Here is a 21,517-nt window from a genome sequence, read left to right on the forward strand (position 1 = left end):
AAAAAAAAATATAATGAAAGATACATTCCTTGTCATAAAAAGGTGATATAATTATAAAGTGATCCTGACTAAACAGAACTAATACTATGTCTAAATACATGGATCTTTTTTAGACTGGTCACCTTGGGAGGCAAGTTTTATAATAACTAACATCTGCTGAGTTAGTTGAATGTGTGTGTGTGTGAGGGAGAAAGAAAATGTGTGTGTGTGTGAGAGGAAGAAAGAAAATGTTTATTAGAAGGGGCCATGACATACTTCCCTAATGGTTAAAACTGTGGTCTTCCTTTATGTTTCCCTAAGTTTTTTCTTATAGGATGGGGTATGATCTCTAATTTGGGTAGTGACATCTTATATTTTTTATGTGAAATTGTAGGTTTATAATACATTTTATGGAGCAGTTTAGTAAGAATAGTAGCATAATTAGGAAACAGGTGGCTGTATTTAGAGATGGGTATTCTTTAGGGATGCTATGGTCTTTATAGTATAGTGGCTTTTATAATTTATTTTTCAAAAGTATATTAATGTAGGGCACCTGTGTGGTTCAGTGGGTTAAGCCTCTGCCTTCAGCTCGGGTCATGATCTCAGAGTCCTGGGATTGAGCCCACATCTGGCTCCCTGCTCAGCGGGGAGCCTCCTTCCCCGCCCCCCATCTCTGCTTGCCTCTCTGCCTACTTGAGATCTTGATATCTCTCTCTCTCTGTCAAATAAATAAATAAAATTTTTTAAAAAGCATATTAATGTATAGTAAAGAATTTAATGGATTTTAGTGAAATTAGATATTCTTCAGAAAATCTCACCTCTTGTAATTAAGGACCAAACTTCTGGTGTCAGAAATAACAGTTTGATTCCATAAAAAATTATAATCTTTGAAATGTCTTTGCTACAGCAGGCGTCTGCAAAGTACATATTTTTGTATGGTTAAAAAAATTGAAATAGCAATACTTTATGATATGTGAAATTCAAATACTAGTGCCTACAAATAAAGTTTTATTGGAACACAGCTGTTTTGCATTATAATGGCAGAACAGAGTAGTTGTGACAGAGACCTATATGACATTCTTTTTACTTCATACAGCTTTTGGTGCACTACAAATTTCAGTATTGCTGTTATAACTTGACAGTGTTTTGAGTACCATGTGTATTGCCAGCCTACAGTATTTATTTTTTTATGCCAGTGCATATCTATCATGTCAAAACAAGAAAAGAAAAGAAAAATGGACTCTGTGTGCCATGCTTTTTTTTTTTTTTTAAAGAATTTTTATTTATTTATTTGACGGAAAGATAGAGATCACAAGTAGGCACATAGGCAGGCAGAGAGAGGGGGGAAAGCAGGCTCCCCGATGAGCAAAGAACCTGATGCGGGGCTCTATCCCAGGACCCTGAGATCATGAACTGAGCCAAAGGCAGAGGCTTAACCACTGAGCCACCCAGGCTCCCCTGAGTGCCATGCTTTTTAAGGCACAGTGGAGTATGTATTATTTTGTTGAATTAGAGAACAAAACTTTTTTTTTTAATTATGCAGTGACAGTGTAGCTGTTAGAGAAGAATATATGTTGACATTATTAGACTAAGCATATATCATACTATTCTCAATTCTATTTTCTTAAAGTAAGTCAGTTTAAAATGGAGTATCTTATCACAGCATAATTTCTTCATAGAAATAAAAATTGAAAATGAGGCTGCCACCAAAATAAGTTTTCAAGTGGCTCATTTCTTAGCCAAGCAAAGCCATTTACTGATGGTGAGTTAATTAAATTGTATTTGATTGCAGCATAAAAAAATGTGTCCAGAAAAAATAAACTCGTTTTAGAATATAAATTTTTTGGCAAGAACAGTTGATTTAAGAGTTAAAGACATTTGAAGCAATATCAATAGTCAATTAAAAAAACAAGTAATTTATAGTGTTTTTCCTTGGCTTTTGCTGAGTTGACAGATGTTATTGATACTCTTCAGTTGTTGTTTATGCAAGGTGTCAATGCCAAATTTGAAGTGGCAGAACAATTAGACCCTATGAATAGTCTGTGGAGAACAACTACACACAAGAATATTTTCAAAGTTGAGAAAACACAAAGTACAATCTGAAGTGGAATCTGCTAAGATGTGCTAAAAGTGATGGTGGTAAAAATGTGTGGAACAGAAAAAGGCTTAGTTGGATAACTTTACAAAGCTTATAAAAATGTGAGGCGTTCAAAGCTCTGGTTATTTGTTGTATTATTCATCAGTAGGTACTTTGCATAAAATTTCAAATTTATCATGTGTTACTGAATCAGTATTGTCAGTGGTGCACTTAATTTGCTCTCATGGATTTAATTAGCATCAGCTGCATGAATTTTTTTTTGGATATAGAAGCTGAATTTCTTGACTGGTTTAGTAGTAAAATTGTTTACAATTTTTTGAGCTTAGGACAGAGATGGAAATTTTTGTGAATGAAGTGGGATAGCCTTCAACCACTATTGTCAGATACTGATTGGCTTTGGAAATTGGCTTTTTTTGACACCTGGAAATACTTTTAAATGAATCTAACCTAAAATGATGAGGTGAAATAGTGCTTACATGTGAAATTTAGCTGCAGTAAAGTCATTTCAGTGTCAACTGATGTTTGAATCACAAGTAACATCAAACTGCTTTATTCATTTCTTTTACTGTCAAAGCGAGAGCTTCATTCCCATATGAATTTGCATGAATATGTTTTCCATCATCAAACTACAGTGCCAGCAACATTTTTCAGACATTGATGCACGTGCAAAGGAAGTTTCCATATCTCAAAATCCATGTAATTGTGCACTTGAGGAACTTCTGCCTTACTTCCAATTGGAAGTGATTAATCTGCAGTATAGTGACTTATTGAAAAGCAATTATCAAAAGAATCTAAGAGATTTCTAGAGCTGCCTTCAAAGTCATGAATTAACTTAATTAAAATCATGTACTTGTGGGTCGATATCAGTATTTAGCAATACCTGTTTGTCAGAAAAGGCATTTCAAAGATAAATACATAGGCTGATCAACATTATCAGTTGAATATTTGCAATAGATTTCGATGATAGGAAACTAAAATTAAGTGGTACCCCCAATTCCATTTTTATTAGCCTACTTATATTTTATAATATTGTAAAATATTATACATAGTTTTTGTATCTTGAATTTTGTCAATAAAAAGTTTGTAGAAATTTTTCTCTCATTATGTAAAGTGTCTACATGGTATTGCACTTGGCCTGCAAAGACTGAAATACAGTTGAGCCCTTGTCAGGAAAAGTTGAGAACCCAGATTCTATAGCAGTGATTCTCAGACTTGAATGCACATGATAATTTCCTGAAGATCTTACTAAAATTTAGATTCTGGGGCACCTGGGTGGCTCAGTGGGTTAAGCCTCTGTCTTCAGCTCGGGTCGTGATCTTGGGGTCCTAGGATCGAGCCCACATTGGGCTCTCTGCTTGGCGGGGAACCTGCTTCCTCTTCTCTCTCCCTGCCTGCCTCTCTGCCTGCTTGTAGTCTCTGTCAAATAAATAAATAAAATCTTTAAAAACTATATAGATTCTGATTTGCTAGGTGTAGGGTTGGAACCGACAGTTTCCATTTCTTATAAGCATCGAGGGGTAACAGATGGCTGCTGATCAGTGAACTGTGTTTTGGGAAGCAAGGCTCTTGTATTCCAGATTATATTTTTATTTAGATAAGTATGCTAGGGCTGCCTGGTGGCTCAGTTGGTTAAGCATCTGTTTTCAGCTCAGGTCATGATCCCAGAGCTCTGGGATTGAGCCCCATGTTGGGTTCCCTGTGCAGTGGAGAGCCTGCTTCTCCCTCTCCCACTGCCTGCCGCTCCCCACCCCCTGTTAGTACTCTCTGTCAGATAAATAAATAAAATCTTAAAAAAAAAAAAAAAGACAAGTATGTTAATACTTGTTAAGCATCTGTTATTTGTCAGCAATTATACTAAAGGTTCTTGCATACATTGCTATTAAAATGTTGTAAAAACTTGTTAGAAGTGTTGGTTATTAGTGAGGTTGGGACTCCCTACAGGAGTTTGGTTAGAAACCAGTTTTTGTTATTCCTTGAGTGTATAGCTTCCTCTAGGATCTCATGGAGGGCTGGGGTCCTAGAGGAAGCTATATATCTAAGAAACAAAAACAGTGGTAAACAAAATACCACATTATTAGTTGGATCAGGTAAAAGTAGGGACTTAGGTCTTCATCTTCCCTAAATTTCAGTGCATTATAAATTTCAAGCACTATCAAGCCAAAGAGTAGAAATAATACATAGCACATAAATGTTTTATAAATATTTTCTCCCTCTCTCTTGTTTTTCATTTTTACCACCATGTCTTTTGAACTAACAGAGTTAAAATTTTGATATAGTCCAATTTATTTATTTTTAAAAAATTATTTGTAAGAATCGTAAAGTGTACATAATACAGCATTTGCCATTTTAGCTATTTTTAGGTGTACAGTTCAGTGCCAATAAGTATATTCACATTATTGTACTGTATCACCACCATCCATTTCCAGAACTTTTGTATCTTCCCCATTGAAACTGTACCCATTAAACACCTAACTCCTCATTCCACCATACCTGCTCTCTGTGACAGCCATCATCTACTTTCTGTCTCTGCATTTGGCTATTACGAATCTATATAAGTGGAATTACACAATATTTGTACAATTGGTTTTGTACAATTTGTACAATTCACTTACCATAATGTCTTCAGAGTTCATCTATATAGTGACCTGTGTTAAAATTTCCTTCATTTTTAATGCTGAATAATACTCCACTTTATCCATATACCACATTTTGTTAATCCATTCATTCATCAGTGGACACTTAGGTTGCTTCTACCTTTTGGATATTGTGAATAATGCTGATATGAACATGGTGTATTAAGGTCTATTCTAGGGGCGCCTGGGTGGCTCTGTGGGTTAAAGCCTCTGCCTTCGGCTCAGGTCATGATCCCAGGGTCCTGGGATCAAGCCCCGCATCGGGCTCTCTGCTCAGTGGGGAGCATGCTTCCCCCTCTCTCTCTTCCTGCCTCTCTGCCTACTTGTGATCTCTCTCTGTCAAATAAATAAATCAATCTTTAAAAAAAAAAAAGGTCTGTTCTAGTCCTTACTTTCACTTCTGTTGGATATATACCGAGAAGCAGACTTTCTGGATCATATGGTAATTCTGTGTTCGATTTTTTTTGAGAAACTGCCAAACAGTTTTCCACAATGGTTGCACCAGTTTACATCCTACTAGCCTTGCACAAGGGTTCAAATTTCTCCACATCCTTACTAACACGTAGTATTTTCTGTTCTATGATAGTAGCCATCCTAATGGGGATGAAGTGGTATGTCGTTGTGGGTTTTGATTTACATTGATTGATATTGAATCTCTTTTCATGTATTTACTGGCCAGTTACATATCTTTGGAGAAATGTCTGTTTATGTCCTCTGCCAATTTTTTTAAAAGATTCTTTTATTTTATTTTACTTTATTTTAGAGAGACAGCAGGGGGAGGAGCAGAGAGAGAGGGAGAAAAAGCATCTTAAGCAGAGCCGTGCTATGTGCAGAGCCAAACGTGGAGCACAGAGCCCAAAGTGGATTTCAGTCCTGTGACCCTGAGATCATGATCTAAGCTGAAAGCAAGAGTCGGATGCTCAAAACTGACTGAACCACCCAGGTCCCACCCCCTAGCCCCCCCTTTTAAAAAAGATTTTATTTATTTAACAGAGTGAGAGAGCACAAGCAGGGGGAGCAGCAAAGGGAGAGGGAGAAACAGGTTAGGTTCCCTGCTTAGCAGGGAGCCCAGTCCAGGACTCGATCCTAGGACTCGAGATCATGACCTGAGCCAAAGGCAGATAGATGCTTAATCAACTGAGCCATCCAGGAGCCACATTTCCCAGTTTGATATCTAAGAAATCATTGTCAGATCCTCCAAGATCATGATGCTTTCCCCGTGTTTTCTTCTAAGAGTTCTGTAGTTTTAGGTCTATACATGCAAATGCAAGATCCCTTGGATATGAAGAAGGAATGGGATCAAAAGCAAAAATTGAAGGCTTCAGCTTTTTAAAGGTAGTGACCTCTTTGAGATGGAAAAAAGAGGAGTCGGCAGAAAATATATATTCAGGTACAGATATATGCAAGTAAATGTGGAAGGATGGCCATTATCCATTCAGTCCTCTGTCGAGATAAAAATGGAAGATAATGAGGGGCACCAGGGTGGCTCAGTCAGTTAAGCATCTGCCTTGGGCTCAGGTCATGATCCCAGAATCCTGGGATTGAGCCCTGCATCAAGCTCCCTGCTTGGCGGGAAGCCTGCTTCTTTCTCTCCCATTCCCTTTGCTTGTGTTTGTGCTCTCTCTGTCAAATAAATAAATAAAATCTTAAAAAAAATATAAAAGAAAATGAGAACAATTTCAAAAGATAAAATCTATAGGAATAACTGTTAACCTTTAAGATAGAGGAATGTAAGCGTATGTAGAAGGGGTCTAGTTAGTTTTGTTTGAAAGTGTCTACATGTGACTTGGGATTGCCCCTTAATTCCTTTCAAGAACCACTCATTTTTATCAGTTCTAAGATTTTAGTTTTATCAGTAGAAAATTGGCAGATACGAATAAAAGAAATTTAAAATTGAACTTTAAGTAGGATTTGTGGTACTTTAGTCTGCATCGTAGCAATTACACGAGGATGCTAATTTCTCCCCTTTAATTCTCCAATGATTGTTTAATAATAGCTGTTACCTCAGTGATCTGTTTGATATATGTATAATTTTTATTCACTGATAGAAACTGAAAACCATCAAATGTACCAAAAATCTCTGGGATGTGAAAGTCATAAAACAATCTTTTCCAGTTTAAAATATAGTCAGAAAAGGTATAAACAAATAAAATAATTAACTATTAATGTCACTTAGTGTCAGAATTCTGCATAAGCTAGCATTATACTATGAGAGTGGTATTTTTCAAACTTTGGACCTATGGTCAATTAATGGCACATGAAGTCAGTTAAATAGCTCACAGCCAGTGTTTTTTTCCCCTAATGGACAAAAATAGACTAGAAAATAGTGGTGTGCACTGCATGCAGTAAGAAGAATTTGTGAAATTTTTTGATACATGATTTTATGTGTTTGTGTACTGAATTGTGTGGAAAATATATTTCTTATTCTGGATTGCAGTCACAAGTGTTGGAAATTCACTGTTGGTTGTTTTGTTAAATGAGCGAAGGACATGATAAAATTTTAGTCTCTTAATCTGTTTATAGAATACATTCATTAAGTTCGTAGTGACATCTCCACTAACCACATCCCTATATTTTACGTTTGTGTGTATATGAAGATATATATATATATATATATGTATTTGTGTTTTATTTTCCTTTTCTTAATAGGTGCAATGGATGAGCTTCATAGTCTGGATCCAAGAAGGCAAGAATTACTGGAAGCTAGATTTACAGGAGTTGCAAGTGGGAGCACAGGCAGCACTGGCAGTTGCAGTGTTGGAGCAAAAGTGAGTAGAATTACAAACTTTATTTGACATTCTTTCTTTGTATTAAATGATCCAGAATATATTTTGTATAAGAATCCTACATATGTGCTTAATAGCAAATCATTACTTACTGTAATTTTTATAATGTATGGGGAAAAATCCAGTATTTATACTTGATTTTTACTATAGCATAACATACTTCAGGGGCATAATAGGTTTCAGGAGTAAAAATTAACTTAGTAGATTGAACTGCTCTTCTTCTATTATATAATTTTTACTTTTCTTGTCCTGTGTCTCTTCTTTGCCTCTGTCATCCTTGGTCCTACCTGTATATGTTCCTATTTGTACGATTGCTGCTTAAAACCTTAGTGTATATATTAGGCTTTCCAGTGATAGATCTCACGTTGCCTTCAACTCCCCATTACCTCACATTGTAGTGGATTTCATGTACTTTTTTTGTGGACCTCTGTGAGCATTCATTTAGGATATATTCACAGGAGCATAATTGCTGGGTTATAGGGGTGTATATAGAGTTAAAATTGAATGAATAGTGTAAGATTGCTATTCAGAACAGTTGTATAGGCCTAACCTGTACTTTTAACAGAATGACTGATCATTTATGTACCCACATCCCAGAAACACTTGGCATCCTCTGGATTTCTCATTTTTGATAGTTTAACAGGTATAAAATAGTATCCCACTTTCTCTCTTTTTTTTTCTTGTTCCACCAGTTATTTTGAGCATTTCCTCATGTACTTGTTAGCTTTTTGTGAGTCTCTTATAAATTGTTAACAATACTTTTTCTGGTTTTGTATCAGGATTACTTTTTTCCCAAACTGATTTTCACATGTTCCTTGTATATTCTACATATCAGTTCCTTGTTGGTTGTATACAGTACAGAGAACTTCTCCCATTTTGTCATTCTGTCACCTTTGTTCCTGGTATCCATCATTCTAGAGGACTCTTGAATTTTATTATAATCAAACTCATTGATTTTTTTTTCCCCTTATAGGCTATAACTCGAGTTTTGAATCACTCTTGGTATACTAAGAAAACCAGTCATCACTGTAAACAATCAGGGTCAAATAGGTCCTTTTCCTTTTTTCTTTTAAACATTTATTTATGAGAGGGGCGCCTGGGTGGCTCAGTGGGTTAAGCCGCTGCCTTCGGCTCAGGTCATGATCTCAGGGTCCTGGGATCGAGTCCCGCATCAGGCTCTCTGCTCGGCAGGGAGCCTGTTTCCCTCTCTCTCTCTCTGCCTACCTCTCCATCTACTTGTGATTTCTCTCTGTCAAATAAATAAATAAAATCTTTAAAAACAAAAAACAAAAAACATTTATTTATGAGAGAAAGAGAGAGAATGAGAGTGAGAGTGGGAGGGGCAGAGAGAAAGAGAAACCCAGGCAGACTCCCTGCTGAGCATGGAGCTTGTTCTTACACCCTGAGATCATGACCTGAGCCAAAACCAAGAGTTGGATGTTTAACCAACTGCACCACCCATCATTTGGCTATTTTTATATTTTAAGTTATTTTACTATTCATTTATAGGAATAAAGGTATAATGAGTGACAACTTTATTAGATATTTTAATAAGAATTTAAACTAAAATCCTCTTTTTTTTTTTTTTTAAAGATTTTATTTATTTATCAGAGAGAGAGAGGGGGAGAGAGCGAGCACAGGCAGACAGAATGACAGGCAGAGGCAGAGGGAGAAGCAGGCTCCCCGCCGAGCAAGGAGCCCGACGTGGGACTCGATTCCAGCACGCTGGGATCATGACCCGAGCCGAAGGCAGCTGCTTAACCAACTGAGCCACCCAGGCGTCCCTAAAATCCTCTTTGTAGGAAGTAAATCTTGGTGCACAAACATCAAAAAAGATAAAGGATATTGTCATATATCCTTTGAGCATGAAGTGTCCAGATTCATATAGAAGAATATGATGATGAAGTCCTTCAGTTGAATGACTGACGAATGAAAATACCATGTTTCCTTTTTTTCCTTAGAGACAGGTTATGGAATTCATTGATTCTTGAATTTAAGAAAACTCATCTAGGATAATACCATTCGATCACCCTGAGATTTCACTTCTGTAGTCATTGCCACCAGTTTTAGAGTCTAGAGATGTTGTTATCTCTTTATACTTACTTTCTGATTTGTCTAATAATTATAGAATGTTTTCCTCTGTTGTTTTTTTTCTCTTGAGCATCTCAGGTGAGAAATGAAAATTTCTAATTCTCCACCGGAGTCGGTGCAATCTAAAATCAGTCTGCAAGGATGTTTCTAGTATCTTCTTCTTCTTTTTTTAAAGATTTTTAAATTCATTTGAGAGAAAGTGCACACATTTGTGGGGGGAGGGACAGAGGGAGAGAAACCCAAGCAGACTCCTTGCTGAGCATGGAGCCTGACATGGGGCTCAGTCTCACAACCCCAAGATCATAACCTGATCCAAAGTGAAGAGTCCATACTTAATTGACTGAGCCACCCAGACACCCCGTCTCTAGTCTTTTGTACATTCCTGAAAGATAATGCTGTACTTTGGGCAAGACAAGAAGATAACTTGAGAGATGATCACTTATTTCACTACTGCATCACTCTTTTAGGTCATTAAATCTGCATCGTTTTTCTGTTTCTACCATAAAAACTACCGCAGAGTTGCTTAAAACAAGATATTATTTTCTTATAGTTCTGAGGGTCAAAAGTCTGACATTGTTCTCATTGGGTTAAAATCAAGGTGTGCGCAGAACTTGATTCTTTCTTGGGAGGCTCTTGTGGGAGGCTGGGGGGACCTTTTCCTTGCCTTTTCTAGCTTCTAAAGGCTTCCTGAATTTCTTGGCTGCTGGTTTCTTTCCTCCATCTTCAAAGCCAGCAGTGATGCAGCTGTCTTACTGTTCTTGGATGTCGTATCACCCTCTGACCACAATCAAGAAAGGTTCATCACTTTTAAGTACTTGTGATTAGATTGGCTCATGTCCATCTGGATAATCTGGTATAATTGCCCCAATTCAAAGTCCTTACCCACTTATATCTGCAAACTCGCATAACATTCGCAGGTTCTGGGGATTAGGGTGTGAGTGTCATTGGGGGACATAATTCTGCCTATCATATCACCATTCTTCTTCTTCTTTTTTTTTTTTAATGGTTTTTGCTTATTTTAGCACAGTTGGGAATAATTGATGAACAATGATGAGTAATGATGAAGTAATTCCTAGGATGATGTAATAACAAAATATAGTAAAAATAAAATCAATAAGATCCCATAATGTAATTTAAATTTATGAAAGGGTGTATTGGATGTCTGGTGATTAATTACAAGATAGAATGCATTTTATTCCATTAAAAATGAATTTTAGTTTTATTATTTGGATGATCTCTAAGGAAGAATAAAAGTCCCCAAATACCTTCTTTTAGAGAAAGAGCATGAATGGGGCCAGGGAAGAGGTAGAATCTTAAGCAGGCTCCATGCCCAGCATGGGCCTGACATGGGGCTTGATGTCACAACCCTGAGATCATGACCTGAGTTGAAATCAGGGGTTGGACCCTGAACCAATTGAGCCACCCAGATGCCACCCTTCCCCTCTCTTACCCCACCTCGTGACAAATACCAGTCTTTACAAATAGGTAGAACTACTTGAAAAAGAAGCTCAAACGTTAAAATTGGGCTCAGTGGATCCTGAGGTATTCTAGGAGTGAAATACTTTTTCCCCATCCCTGGGCCACAAAGATATTCTGCAGATTCTTCTTTTAATTTTATAGTTTTACTGTCATATTTGCACTTTAGGCCCCACCTTTTATATAGTATTGATAGGGATCCAGTTTTGTTTTTCTCCATCTGGTGAGCCAGTTTTCTCCAAAGTGCTGCTGTTTTAAAAACATTTTTTAAAAGATTTATTTATTTATTTTTGAGGGGTGGGGTCAGAGGGAGAGAGAGATCATTTCTTTTTTTTTTTTTTTTTTAAAGATTTTATTTATTTATCAGAGAGAGAGAGGGGGAGAGAGCGAACACAGGCAGACAGAATGGCAGGCAGAGGGAGAAGCAGGCTCCCTGCTGAGCAAGGAGCCCGATGTGGGACTCGATCCCAGGACGCCGGGATCATGACCTGAGCCGAAGGCAGCTGCTTAACCAACTGAGCCACTCAGGCGTCCCGAGAGAGATCATTTCAAGCAAACTCCGCACTGCGTGTGGAGCCCCATGCAGGGCTTGATCTCATGACCTTGAGATCATGACCCGAGCTGAAATTCAGAGTTGGACACTTAAACTGACTGAGCCACCAAGGAGCCCCTCTCCACATTGCTTCTTAAATCATCCATATTTTTCCACTGGTGATGCTACCTTTATCATATATTAATTTGCCATATATATATATATCTATATAGGTACCATTTATTCAGAAATTTCAGGCAGATATATGTATCTATATAGTTACCTATATACATATATTATACCTATATACCTATATTCAGAAATTTCAGGCAGATATATGTATCTAGATACATATATGTATCAACAGTTTGTTGATTCTCTAGATACATATATCTGCCTGAAATTTCTCTTACTTTCCACTGGTCTGTATTCTTATCCTAGTATCACATTTTAAAAAATATACTGCTGTATTTTTGAATTTGTATTTTTGTATTTTGTATTTTGTAATACAAATACAAAAATTTTGTATTTTTAAAAAGAAATACTGGGGCGCCTGGGTGGCTCAGTGGGTTAAAGCCTCTGCCTTCAGCTCAGGTCATGATCCCAGGGTCCTGGGATCAGGCCCCGCATCGGGCTCTCTGCTCCGCGGGGAGCCTGCTTCCTCCTCTCTCTCTCTGCCTGCCTCTCTGCCTACTTGTGATCTCTGTCTGTCAAATAAATAAATAAAATCTTTAAAAAAAAAAATACTATATCTTTGATAACAGCTTTTTTATAAGGTAGAGCAAGTATCTTCTTTAATCTTCTTTTATAAAGTTGATTTAGTTTTTTTATGGTTCTTTATTCCCTCATATAAAATTTGAGCATCACTTCATTTGTTTGTTACCATTTGGGGGGGTCTTCTATAATAGATTATTTGTACCTTTTTCCTTAGGTTTCAGATAGAATTCTTATTTTGAATGCATTGCATTTATAGATTAATTGAGGAGTAGTGAAATCTTTTCTTTTCTTTTCTTTTTTTTTTTAAGATTTTATTTATTTGACAGAGAGAGAGAGAGGGATGACAAGTAGGCAGAGAGGCAGGCAGAGAGACAGAGGGGGAAGCAGGCTCCCTGCTTCCGAGCAGAGAGCCTGATGCGGGACTTGATCCCAGGACCCTGAGATCATGACCTGAGCTGAAGGCAGAGGGTTAACACACTGAGCCACCTAGGCGCCCCGAGGAGTAGTGAAATCTTTATATGATTAGGTTGTCCCATCCAAATACATGAAATTTATTCAGTTCTGCCTGTTGAGATCTTAAGAATTTTTGTCTAGTTTTTATGAATTCTTTTGGCTAATTTCTGACTACTTTAAAGTTTTTGTGGCTAAAGTATTGACTGTTGGCCTTTTTTTTGGGTTGTAACAGTTTGTTGATTCTCTAGGCCTCTCTAACCAATAATTATCTTCCAAAAATGACAGTTTTATTTCTTCCACCTCGTGTGTATGTATATATATATTTTTTTCTTTATATTGGTCATGATCTTCGGAAATGGAAATATTCTGTATTGTTTTGTGTGATATTTACGCCACATAACAACTGTCAAATCTAAAAGGAAGGAAAAGCTTAATTTGTAATTTTCAGAATATTGGAAATAACTTAGCTGTTCCTCATCTAAGAGGAATGTATTAAAAAGAAATGTGGCATATATATATTTATACAATGAAATACTATTTAGCAATAAAAAGTAAGAGACTATTGATAACATTCAACAACATGGTGCATCTCAGATGAATGGATTATTCTAAGTTAAAAGAAGTCAACCAAAAAACTACATACTGCAATACTTTATTCACTTTTTTTTTTTAATGTAAACTCTACACCCAGTGTGGGGTTCAAACTAAAACTCTGAGATCAAGAGTTGCTTGTTCCATTGACTGAGCCAGCAAGGCACCCCACTTTTATATCCTTTTTTAAATTTTAAAACATTTCTTTCCTTTCTTTTTCTTTTTTTTTTTGTTTAAAGATTATTTATTTGTCAAAGAGAGATCACAAGTTGGCAGAGAGGCAGGCAGAGGGGGGGGGTAGCATGCTCCCCACTGAGTAGAGAGCCCGATGCAGGGCTTGATCCCAGGACCCTGAGATCACAACCCGAGCTGAAGGCAGAGGCTTAACCCACTGAGCCACCCAGGCGCTCTTATATCCTTTTTAAGACAAGGGTTGGGTGTCTGGGTGCCTCACTCAGTTAAGTGTCTGCCTTTGGTTCAGGTTGTGATTATAGGGTCCTAGGATTGAGCCCTGCATTGGACACCCCACTTGGTGGGAGCCTGCTTCTCCCTCTCCCTCTGTCTGCTGCTCCCCATGATTGTGCTTTTTCTTTCTCTTTCTCTGTCAAATGAATTAAAAAAAAAAAAGCTTAAAAAAGATAAGACAAAGGTTATCAATGGGAATATTTTGAGCTATTCTTTTGTTACAGATTTCTAATTTATGGCATTACATTTTGAAAATATAGTTTGTATAACATTAATCCCTGAAATGTGCCCTGTTTTATAAACATTTCATATCTAATAGCTCTTAAATTTAGTCGTTCAGATCTTAAATATTTCATGTATTATCAGCTTGATCTTTTTCTGAGTAGTGTATTAAGATCTTCAGCTACATAGGGGGAAAAAATATATATATATATATGAGAAACATCAGTTGTATTGTAACAACATTGTATGGTGACAGATGGCAGCTATACTTGTGTTGACCATCGTGTAATGTATAGATTTGTCCAGTCACTCTGTTGTACACTTGAAACTGATGTAACATTGTGTGTCAACCGTGCTTTAGTTAAAAAAAAAAAGCATTAGCTGTGATTATTGATTTATGTATTTCAGCTTGTAGTTATATCTATTTGAAGTAGTTTGAGGCCAAATTTTTACATATATACATCTGATTCTGTTCTTTTTATAACCATGTAATTACTTTTTCCTTAAATACTTGCTTTTTTTCAAATCAAGGTTATCATTTTTGGCTTTCTTTTGGTTTATATTTGTCTTAGATATATGGAGATAGGTTTTTCTATTATTTTTTACTCATTTTGTTTTAATTGTACTTCTTGTAGACCACATGTCTTTTTTGATAGAATATTAGTATTTTTACTTTTTAAAGGTAGGTCTGGTCCATTGCAATATGTAATTATTGTTATTTTCTGACTTGGTCTGCTATGTATTGTCTGATGTCTTCTAATTATACTTCACTTTTATTCCCCTTTACTCCTTGGTTTCCATTGGACAAATGGAGTTTTTCCTGATGTTTTAAAGTTAGTATTAGGATGATACGCTATACTTAAGTATTTATTTATATTAATTGTATATATTCTCAAACTGATACTTAAGCATTTCTGCAGGAGTTCCCACTCTCCCACTTTTTTAAAACAACTTTTACTTTGATAAAATATTATACCTATAGAAAATTGAAAATATTATACAAAGAATACTTGTATACTCTTTATTTAGATTTAAGAGATGTAAACATTTTGTGAATTTTTGTGCTCATGTATAGACACCTCTCCTACCATCTTTCTAGTATCACTGTGGTGTCTGCAATGAATGTGAACAGATTTTTCTCCAAGTAGCCCTGCTTCATTTTAGTGGGGAATAGTACTTAGGGACCAAGCTAAGTATGTTTGTTGTTATGTGATAGTCTTTTGGAGGAATGTCAGCTAATGTAGAAGGGATGTAGAATCAGGAAATCAACATTCAGTATTGCCCAGCATAAGTGTTAATTAAGGCAAGGATCATCAGTGGATGTTAAAATCATTGAGTAAAATGTTTTGGAGACCAGTATATTTTCAAGGTCACAAGGTTTCATCCTATGGAAGAGTTATTTATTAGAAAAGAGAAAATGGATATTTAAAATGGAGAGATTTGTCACCACCACAATAAGCAAGCTCAGATTTTTTATTGGCAGTGGCGTAGTCTGACATAAGGCACATTCTGAAGTGATGCAATAAGAGGAACACAGATCATCTATAGTTCTCATGGTAGAAATGTTGGTGTCTCCCCCACCCCCTGCCATGGTGGAAATGTTTGATTTGAATTTGGTCGTGAGAAAATACTCCTGCAACATCCTGCTGGACAACAGGCCTGGACTCTTTCTTCAAAGTGTTCAGTACCATGAAGAACAAAGGGAGGCAGAGGTTCTGTTCCAGATTGAATCTATGAATCCCGATTTGCTTCTGGATTGGGAGAAAATGGTTATAAAGGATTTTTTGAGATATTTCAGGAAATTTAAGTATGTACTATATGTTGGATGATGAATTAATTTTAATTTACTGTTCTTTTTGGATTTTAAAAATAATTGTATTTTTATTTTAAAAATAATTCATTTGGGTTTAAAAATATAGATGAAGCTATAGAATGTAAGATAGTGTTGAGCAATGACTGTTATAATGGTTTTATCTAAATTGGTAGTGACAATGTGCCTATGAAATGCAGTATTATTGTGTAAGCAGCTTTTAGTCATGGTGAACCAGGAGTTTATAATGTGGAACTTAAAGCACAAGGATTAAATTTCTGATAGTGACAGTGCTCTGGGAGAGGAGGAATGGGAAGAAGGTAAGAATATCATCTAGGAGTATAGAGTAAAAATTGATTACCTATAATGAAGTATGTTGTGTTTGCTTAAAAGTAAAGTTACAAGCACAGGCGACATAGATATTGTAAATAAAACTTCTAAATTACTGTGACACAGGGTATAGAAGGAGGAATAAAAGGAAATGTAATCCAATAAAAGTGAGGTAGAGAGAAAGAAGAAAAAGTAATTCTAATTTTAACTATTGTATAATATGGAAGAAATAAAGCCAAGTATATATTATCACAAGTGAGAATCCATCTATAGGCTCTTGACAAGAAATGTCTCCCCCAGAATGAATATTTTAGGTCCTCATAGAGAAGAAGAAAGTTAGAATTAAATACAGGTTTGAGGTCAGTTTCTCCCTAACTCAGAAACTTCCAAAGATTTCCCATCACATTTAAGATACAATTCAGTATCTTCATCATGAAAACCTTCTGACCTAACTTTAGACTAACCACCCTATCAACTACCAACCATCCCACTACAACCCCATTGTTTTGTCACTTGCCTCAAACATACTTCTAAATGTTTGCTCAACTCTCACCTCTTCAAAGAGGCTTTCTCTGTCCATTCTGTGTACGAAGATATCACTCTGCCCCTCTCTCCCCTTAATTTCTTTAAAAGTACTTAATTGGTCTTTACATAATACTAAATATTTGTTTGGTTTTTGTCTCTTTTCTTTCTTGTACAGTATAAGCTCCATAAGCCCTTGAAGTTTATTTTTTTTTCCCCATTGCTATATTTCTGGCATCTGCAACAGCAGTAAGGCCTACAATAAATATTTTTGAATGCATGAATGAATATCAAATAAAACGTTCTTTAGAAACAAAAGCCTGAGTGGTATAAAGATAGATACTTTTAAAGGACTAGTAATCCATAAGGAAGATAGGACAACTATAGACTTTTATAAATCAAGTGGGTCTAAAAATCACATGGTGAATTTATTAAAATGCAGTTATAGCAAGGGCTTTTAATATAATTCTTTAAAATTTTGACTGTATAAAACAGCAGGCTATACGGGATTTACTATTTGCACAATATAGTCTATAAGTTTGATTTGGTAGATGTACACATACAATAGTCCTCTTTATTCAAGGATTCTGTAATTGTAAATTCACTTACATTCTCTATTTGTAACCGCAAAATCAATACTCCGATTTGCTTTTGCTGATCATTTAAGAGCCAATGCATGTGCAGTGTTGAAAAATTTGTCACTAGGGGCTGAATAAAGCAACATTCTGCCTGTGTATTTTAGCTCTCGTGGTTTAAGCAAGTGTTCTTTTCACAGTTTACTCTGGAAAAAAAAGTGGCATGTTTTTCACTTTTTTGTGATTTTTATTGGTAATTTTGCTCTTTAAAATGGCCCCCCAGGTTAGTAGTGCTAAGGTGCTGCCTAGTGCTCTGAGCACAAGAGGGCTTGTGAGATGCCTTAGGGAGAAAATACGTGTGTTTATAAGCTTTGTTTAAGCATGTGTTACAGTGCTGTTGGCTGTGAATTCACTGTAAATGAATCAATATATATTTAAAAAGGTATCTTAAACTTTTATACAGAACAAGGTTATATATTAATTAGTTAACAAAAATGTGGTGAGAAGCTTGCAGGACGCTGTGTATTTCCCTGAGGTAATGATTTAGCAGCATTCACTAGTTCAGAGTTTACAGCTAATAACAAAAATTTACTGGAGGGAGAGAGAAATTTTATTCTATCATATGCCACATCTTTAATCTTACGTCAAACCTGCTTCACCTGTTAATTCTTTACTTGCCCTAGATCCTTGTGGCATGAGTTTGTGACTCTGTTGTAGGATTACAGAGAGAAGGTGAAGGTAAATATTATAAAGTGTACTGATGTAAAAGTTATTGTGTAGTTGTCATGTTGGGAAAAGGAGCTAAAAGTAAAAATATATTTTATTTTACCTAGTGAGGAATCACACATGGTTTAAAGAATTTAAAAATTGTGTATATTTGGTAAGGTAACTATTTGAAGAATTTAAAATAAAAAAGGTAAATATATCAGGATGAAGGGGACAGTGGTGCCATTGAAGTACTGCCATTGAACTTCGGGGTGCATAGGTGGCTCAGTTGGTTAAGGGTCTGCTTTCAGCTCAGGTCATGATCCCAGGGTCCTTGGATCAAGCCCCAAAGTCATACTCCCTGCTCAGTGGGGAGTTGTCTTCTCCCTCTCCTGCTCCCCTTGTTTGTGCTTTCTCTGTCAAATAAATAAAATCTTAAAAACTGAATAAATTCTTCATCTTTCATGGCAAAGTCAATAAAGAACTTCTTGAAATATAGTACATAGAGTAAAATTCTCTGCACCTGTTTGAAAGAAAGGAATTAGCAAAGGCAAAAAGAAGTCAAGAATCTGGTATATGTTGATTTGGAATATTCCAACCTATATTAAGAGAAAAGGAAACAATGCAGGACAGTTTGTATTATGTTATTTTTTTAAACAAGAAGAAAGGAACCAAGTTTGTATATTTCATTTATTAGTGTAGACCTACAGCCTCTAGAAAGATAATAAAAAATAAAGTGAAGTAGCTTGTTTGTATTGCCTGTTCAAAAATTTCGTTAAAAACAGTTTTTTAAAAAATGGTCGCCTCTGAATATTGGGACTGGTGTGGGAGGGAGAAATTTATATTTCGCAAATGAAATTTTCTTCCACGTGCCTGTGTTGCATTTATATTTTTAAAAATGTCCCATGACTGTTTGCACCCCCAAATCTATTTTTGGAAGGTTTCAAAGGGCTGAGTGTGTGCTTGCATGTGTACATAACTGTGTATCTGAGAATATAAACAGTTCTGTACTAGGTTTTATCAAGCTTTCTTTGCCCCTCTGTGTTCTTTCTCCTCAATAATTTGAAACTTTTATAATCTTTTAGTATTGAGATAGAGGTCACATGCCATAAAATTGACCCATTTTATAGTGTATATTTCAGGGATTTTTAGTATATCACTATATTATGTAGTCAGCATCACTGTCTAATTCCAGAATATTTTTATCATCCCCAAAGAAACCCCATACACATTAGCAGCAACTTCCCATTCTCTTGCTCTCCTTCCCAATGCTTTAACTCTGGCAACCATTAGTCTCTTATCTGTCTCAATGGATTTGCCTCTTATGAACATTTCATGTAAATGGATTCATACAAATAAGGCATTTTGTGTCTACTTTCTGTCTCTGTGGACCTGCCTATTCTGAATATTTCTATAAATGGAATCATACAATATATGCCATTTTCTGTGTGGCTTTTTCACCTAGCATAATGTTTCTACAATTCATGAATGTTGTAATATATATTGGTACTTTATTCCTTTTTGTGACTGAATATTCCATTGTATTGTATCACATTTTGTTTATCCATGCATCAGTTGGTGGACATTTGGTTTTCTAATTTCTATTATTTTTTTATTATTTTTCAATAATCTTTGAATTCACATGGTACAACTGCTTTGAACACTGATAAAGGTTTTTGTGTAGACTTCTATTGGCAGTTTTCTTAGGTATGTACTGGGGAGTGGAATTAAGTCACTGATATTAGCACAGGAAAGGAAAAATGACTAATGGAACAGAGTGGAGTCTAGCAACAGATTGATTTATGTGTGATAAAGGTAATACTGCAGTGCAGTGGGAAAAGGTAGTCTTTTATAGTAGATGATGGATCAGTTGAATATTCATATGGGGGAAAATGACTTGACACATTTCATAAATGGGCCGCAAAAGGCACTAACCATAAAGCAAATGTTTAATAAATGTAATTATGTTCAAATGACACCAGTAAATAATATGAGAAGGCAAGTCATAGAGGATTCATACCCAGAATTATGTAAAGAATTACTACAGAGCAAGAAGAAAAAAGATGCAGATCCATGGTCAGAGTTGCAAAAGCCAAATTGTTCTACCAGGCCTATAATGAAAATTAGTAGAACTATGTCCTGTTCTTCCAACCTTATATTCATTCCTCACAGAAGTAATCCTTTTCATCTTATAGCTTTTTATTACATTTTATTTATATTTCTGAGTAAGATTATATGATTTTATGTATATATATGTGTGTGTGTGTGTGTGATACACACATGTATAAATAGACTGAAGACTCCATGATTATGTTTCCTCTTTGGTACAACTTTCTGTTTTCTCTGGAGTTTATGGTTGATTTATGTCTTTAGTTTTTTAGTATTCAGTGAAAGCATTCATATACTTTTCAGCAGAGATGTGCACATCTCTCACTATTTTCAAATACAAATTTTTCTTTAGACATTCTCCCTGAAATTTTGTTGTTCTCTTGTTATTTAGGATAGTTGTTCTCTTTCTGTTAGATGCCTGTCATCCTGGAATCTCGCTTTTTGACTCTCATGGAAATTGCTTTTGTGTCTGTCCTATGTTTGAGCTCTGCTTCCTATATGCCATCTCTTTCTTTTTCTTGGTTTATTCCTTTGGTTTGGTAGAACAGATTGGTCATTTCCTAAGGAAAGGTTAATGAGTAGTTACATTTTTGAGATCTTGCATATTCTCCTCCTCCCCTTGGTTGGTTTGTCTTGTAGAATTCTAGGTTGGAAATTGTTCTGTTAGAATTTTGAAGGTACTGTTCCATTGCCTTCTAGCTTCCAATGTTACTGCTGAACATTCCAATGCCATTCTGATTCCTGATCCTTTGTAAGTAGCCTGTTCTTCCCTAAAAGCTTTTATGATCTTCTCTTTAATTCCTGTCATTTAAAATATTTTATTATAATGTGCCTTGGTGTGGGTCTTCCTGAACTGGTATACTTGGTCAGAAGTCTGCCCTTCACTCCTGAAATCCACATAAAGTTAACTAACTCGAGTTAAAAAAAAAAAAGTATGTCCTTCAATGCAGGAACTCATGCTTTCCAGTTCTAGAAAAGTTTCTTGAATTATTTTTTTGATAATTTCACTTTCTGGATTTTCTTACTCTTTTTTTTTTTTTAAACTCTCATTATTTGCACCAGCACCTCTTGAATGGATTTTTTTTTTTTTTTTTTTTAATTTTTGGGGTCTCTTTCTGGGAAGATTAATTCAGTTTTATCTTCAAATCCATCCTTTTTTTTTTTTTTTAAACTTTTTATTTTAGCTATCGTATTTTCTTTTTCCAGGAGGTTTCTCCCCCCCACCCCCTTTTGGTGGTAGTTCTCTTAAATGTTTCGTTTTTATAGTTTGCTATTATTAGGATATTTAGTAATGGTTTTATTTTTGTGTGAAGTTTGTTTGTGCTCCCGTGGTTGTCTTTATCTCTTACAGACTTTTAATTTTTTGTTTGCATTTCTTCAGATACGTGGTGATACTGGGTTTTGTTCATATACATGCATTAGG

At 35.7% G+C, this 21,517-nt stretch overlaps 1 protein-coding gene across 2 annotated transcripts in view; it reads left to right on the plus strand.

Moving 5' to 3' along the window:
• The window catches only part of TLK1 (tousled like kinase 1), a 142,815-nt gene that overhangs the window by 35,320 nt on the left and 85,978 nt on the right, over positions 1-21,517 (plus strand). For both annotated transcript variants that reach the window (XM_004744058.3, XM_045066950.1), the window contains exon 2: positions 7,360-7,478. In XM_004744058.3, coding sequence (XP_004744115.1) covers positions 7,360-7,478 — 119 coding nt within the window. The remainder of the gene's footprint in view (positions 1-7,359; positions 7,479-21,517) is intronic.

The sequence above is a fragment of the Mustela putorius genome, unplaced genomic scaffold (genome assembly GCF_011764305.1).
Source record: "Mustela putorius furo isolate JIRA1106 unplaced genomic scaffold, ASM1176430v1.1 tig00003869_pilon_pilon_pilon, whole genome shotgun sequence".
Lineage (NCBI taxonomy): Eukaryota > Metazoa > Chordata > Mammalia > Carnivora > Mustelidae > Mustela > Mustela putorius.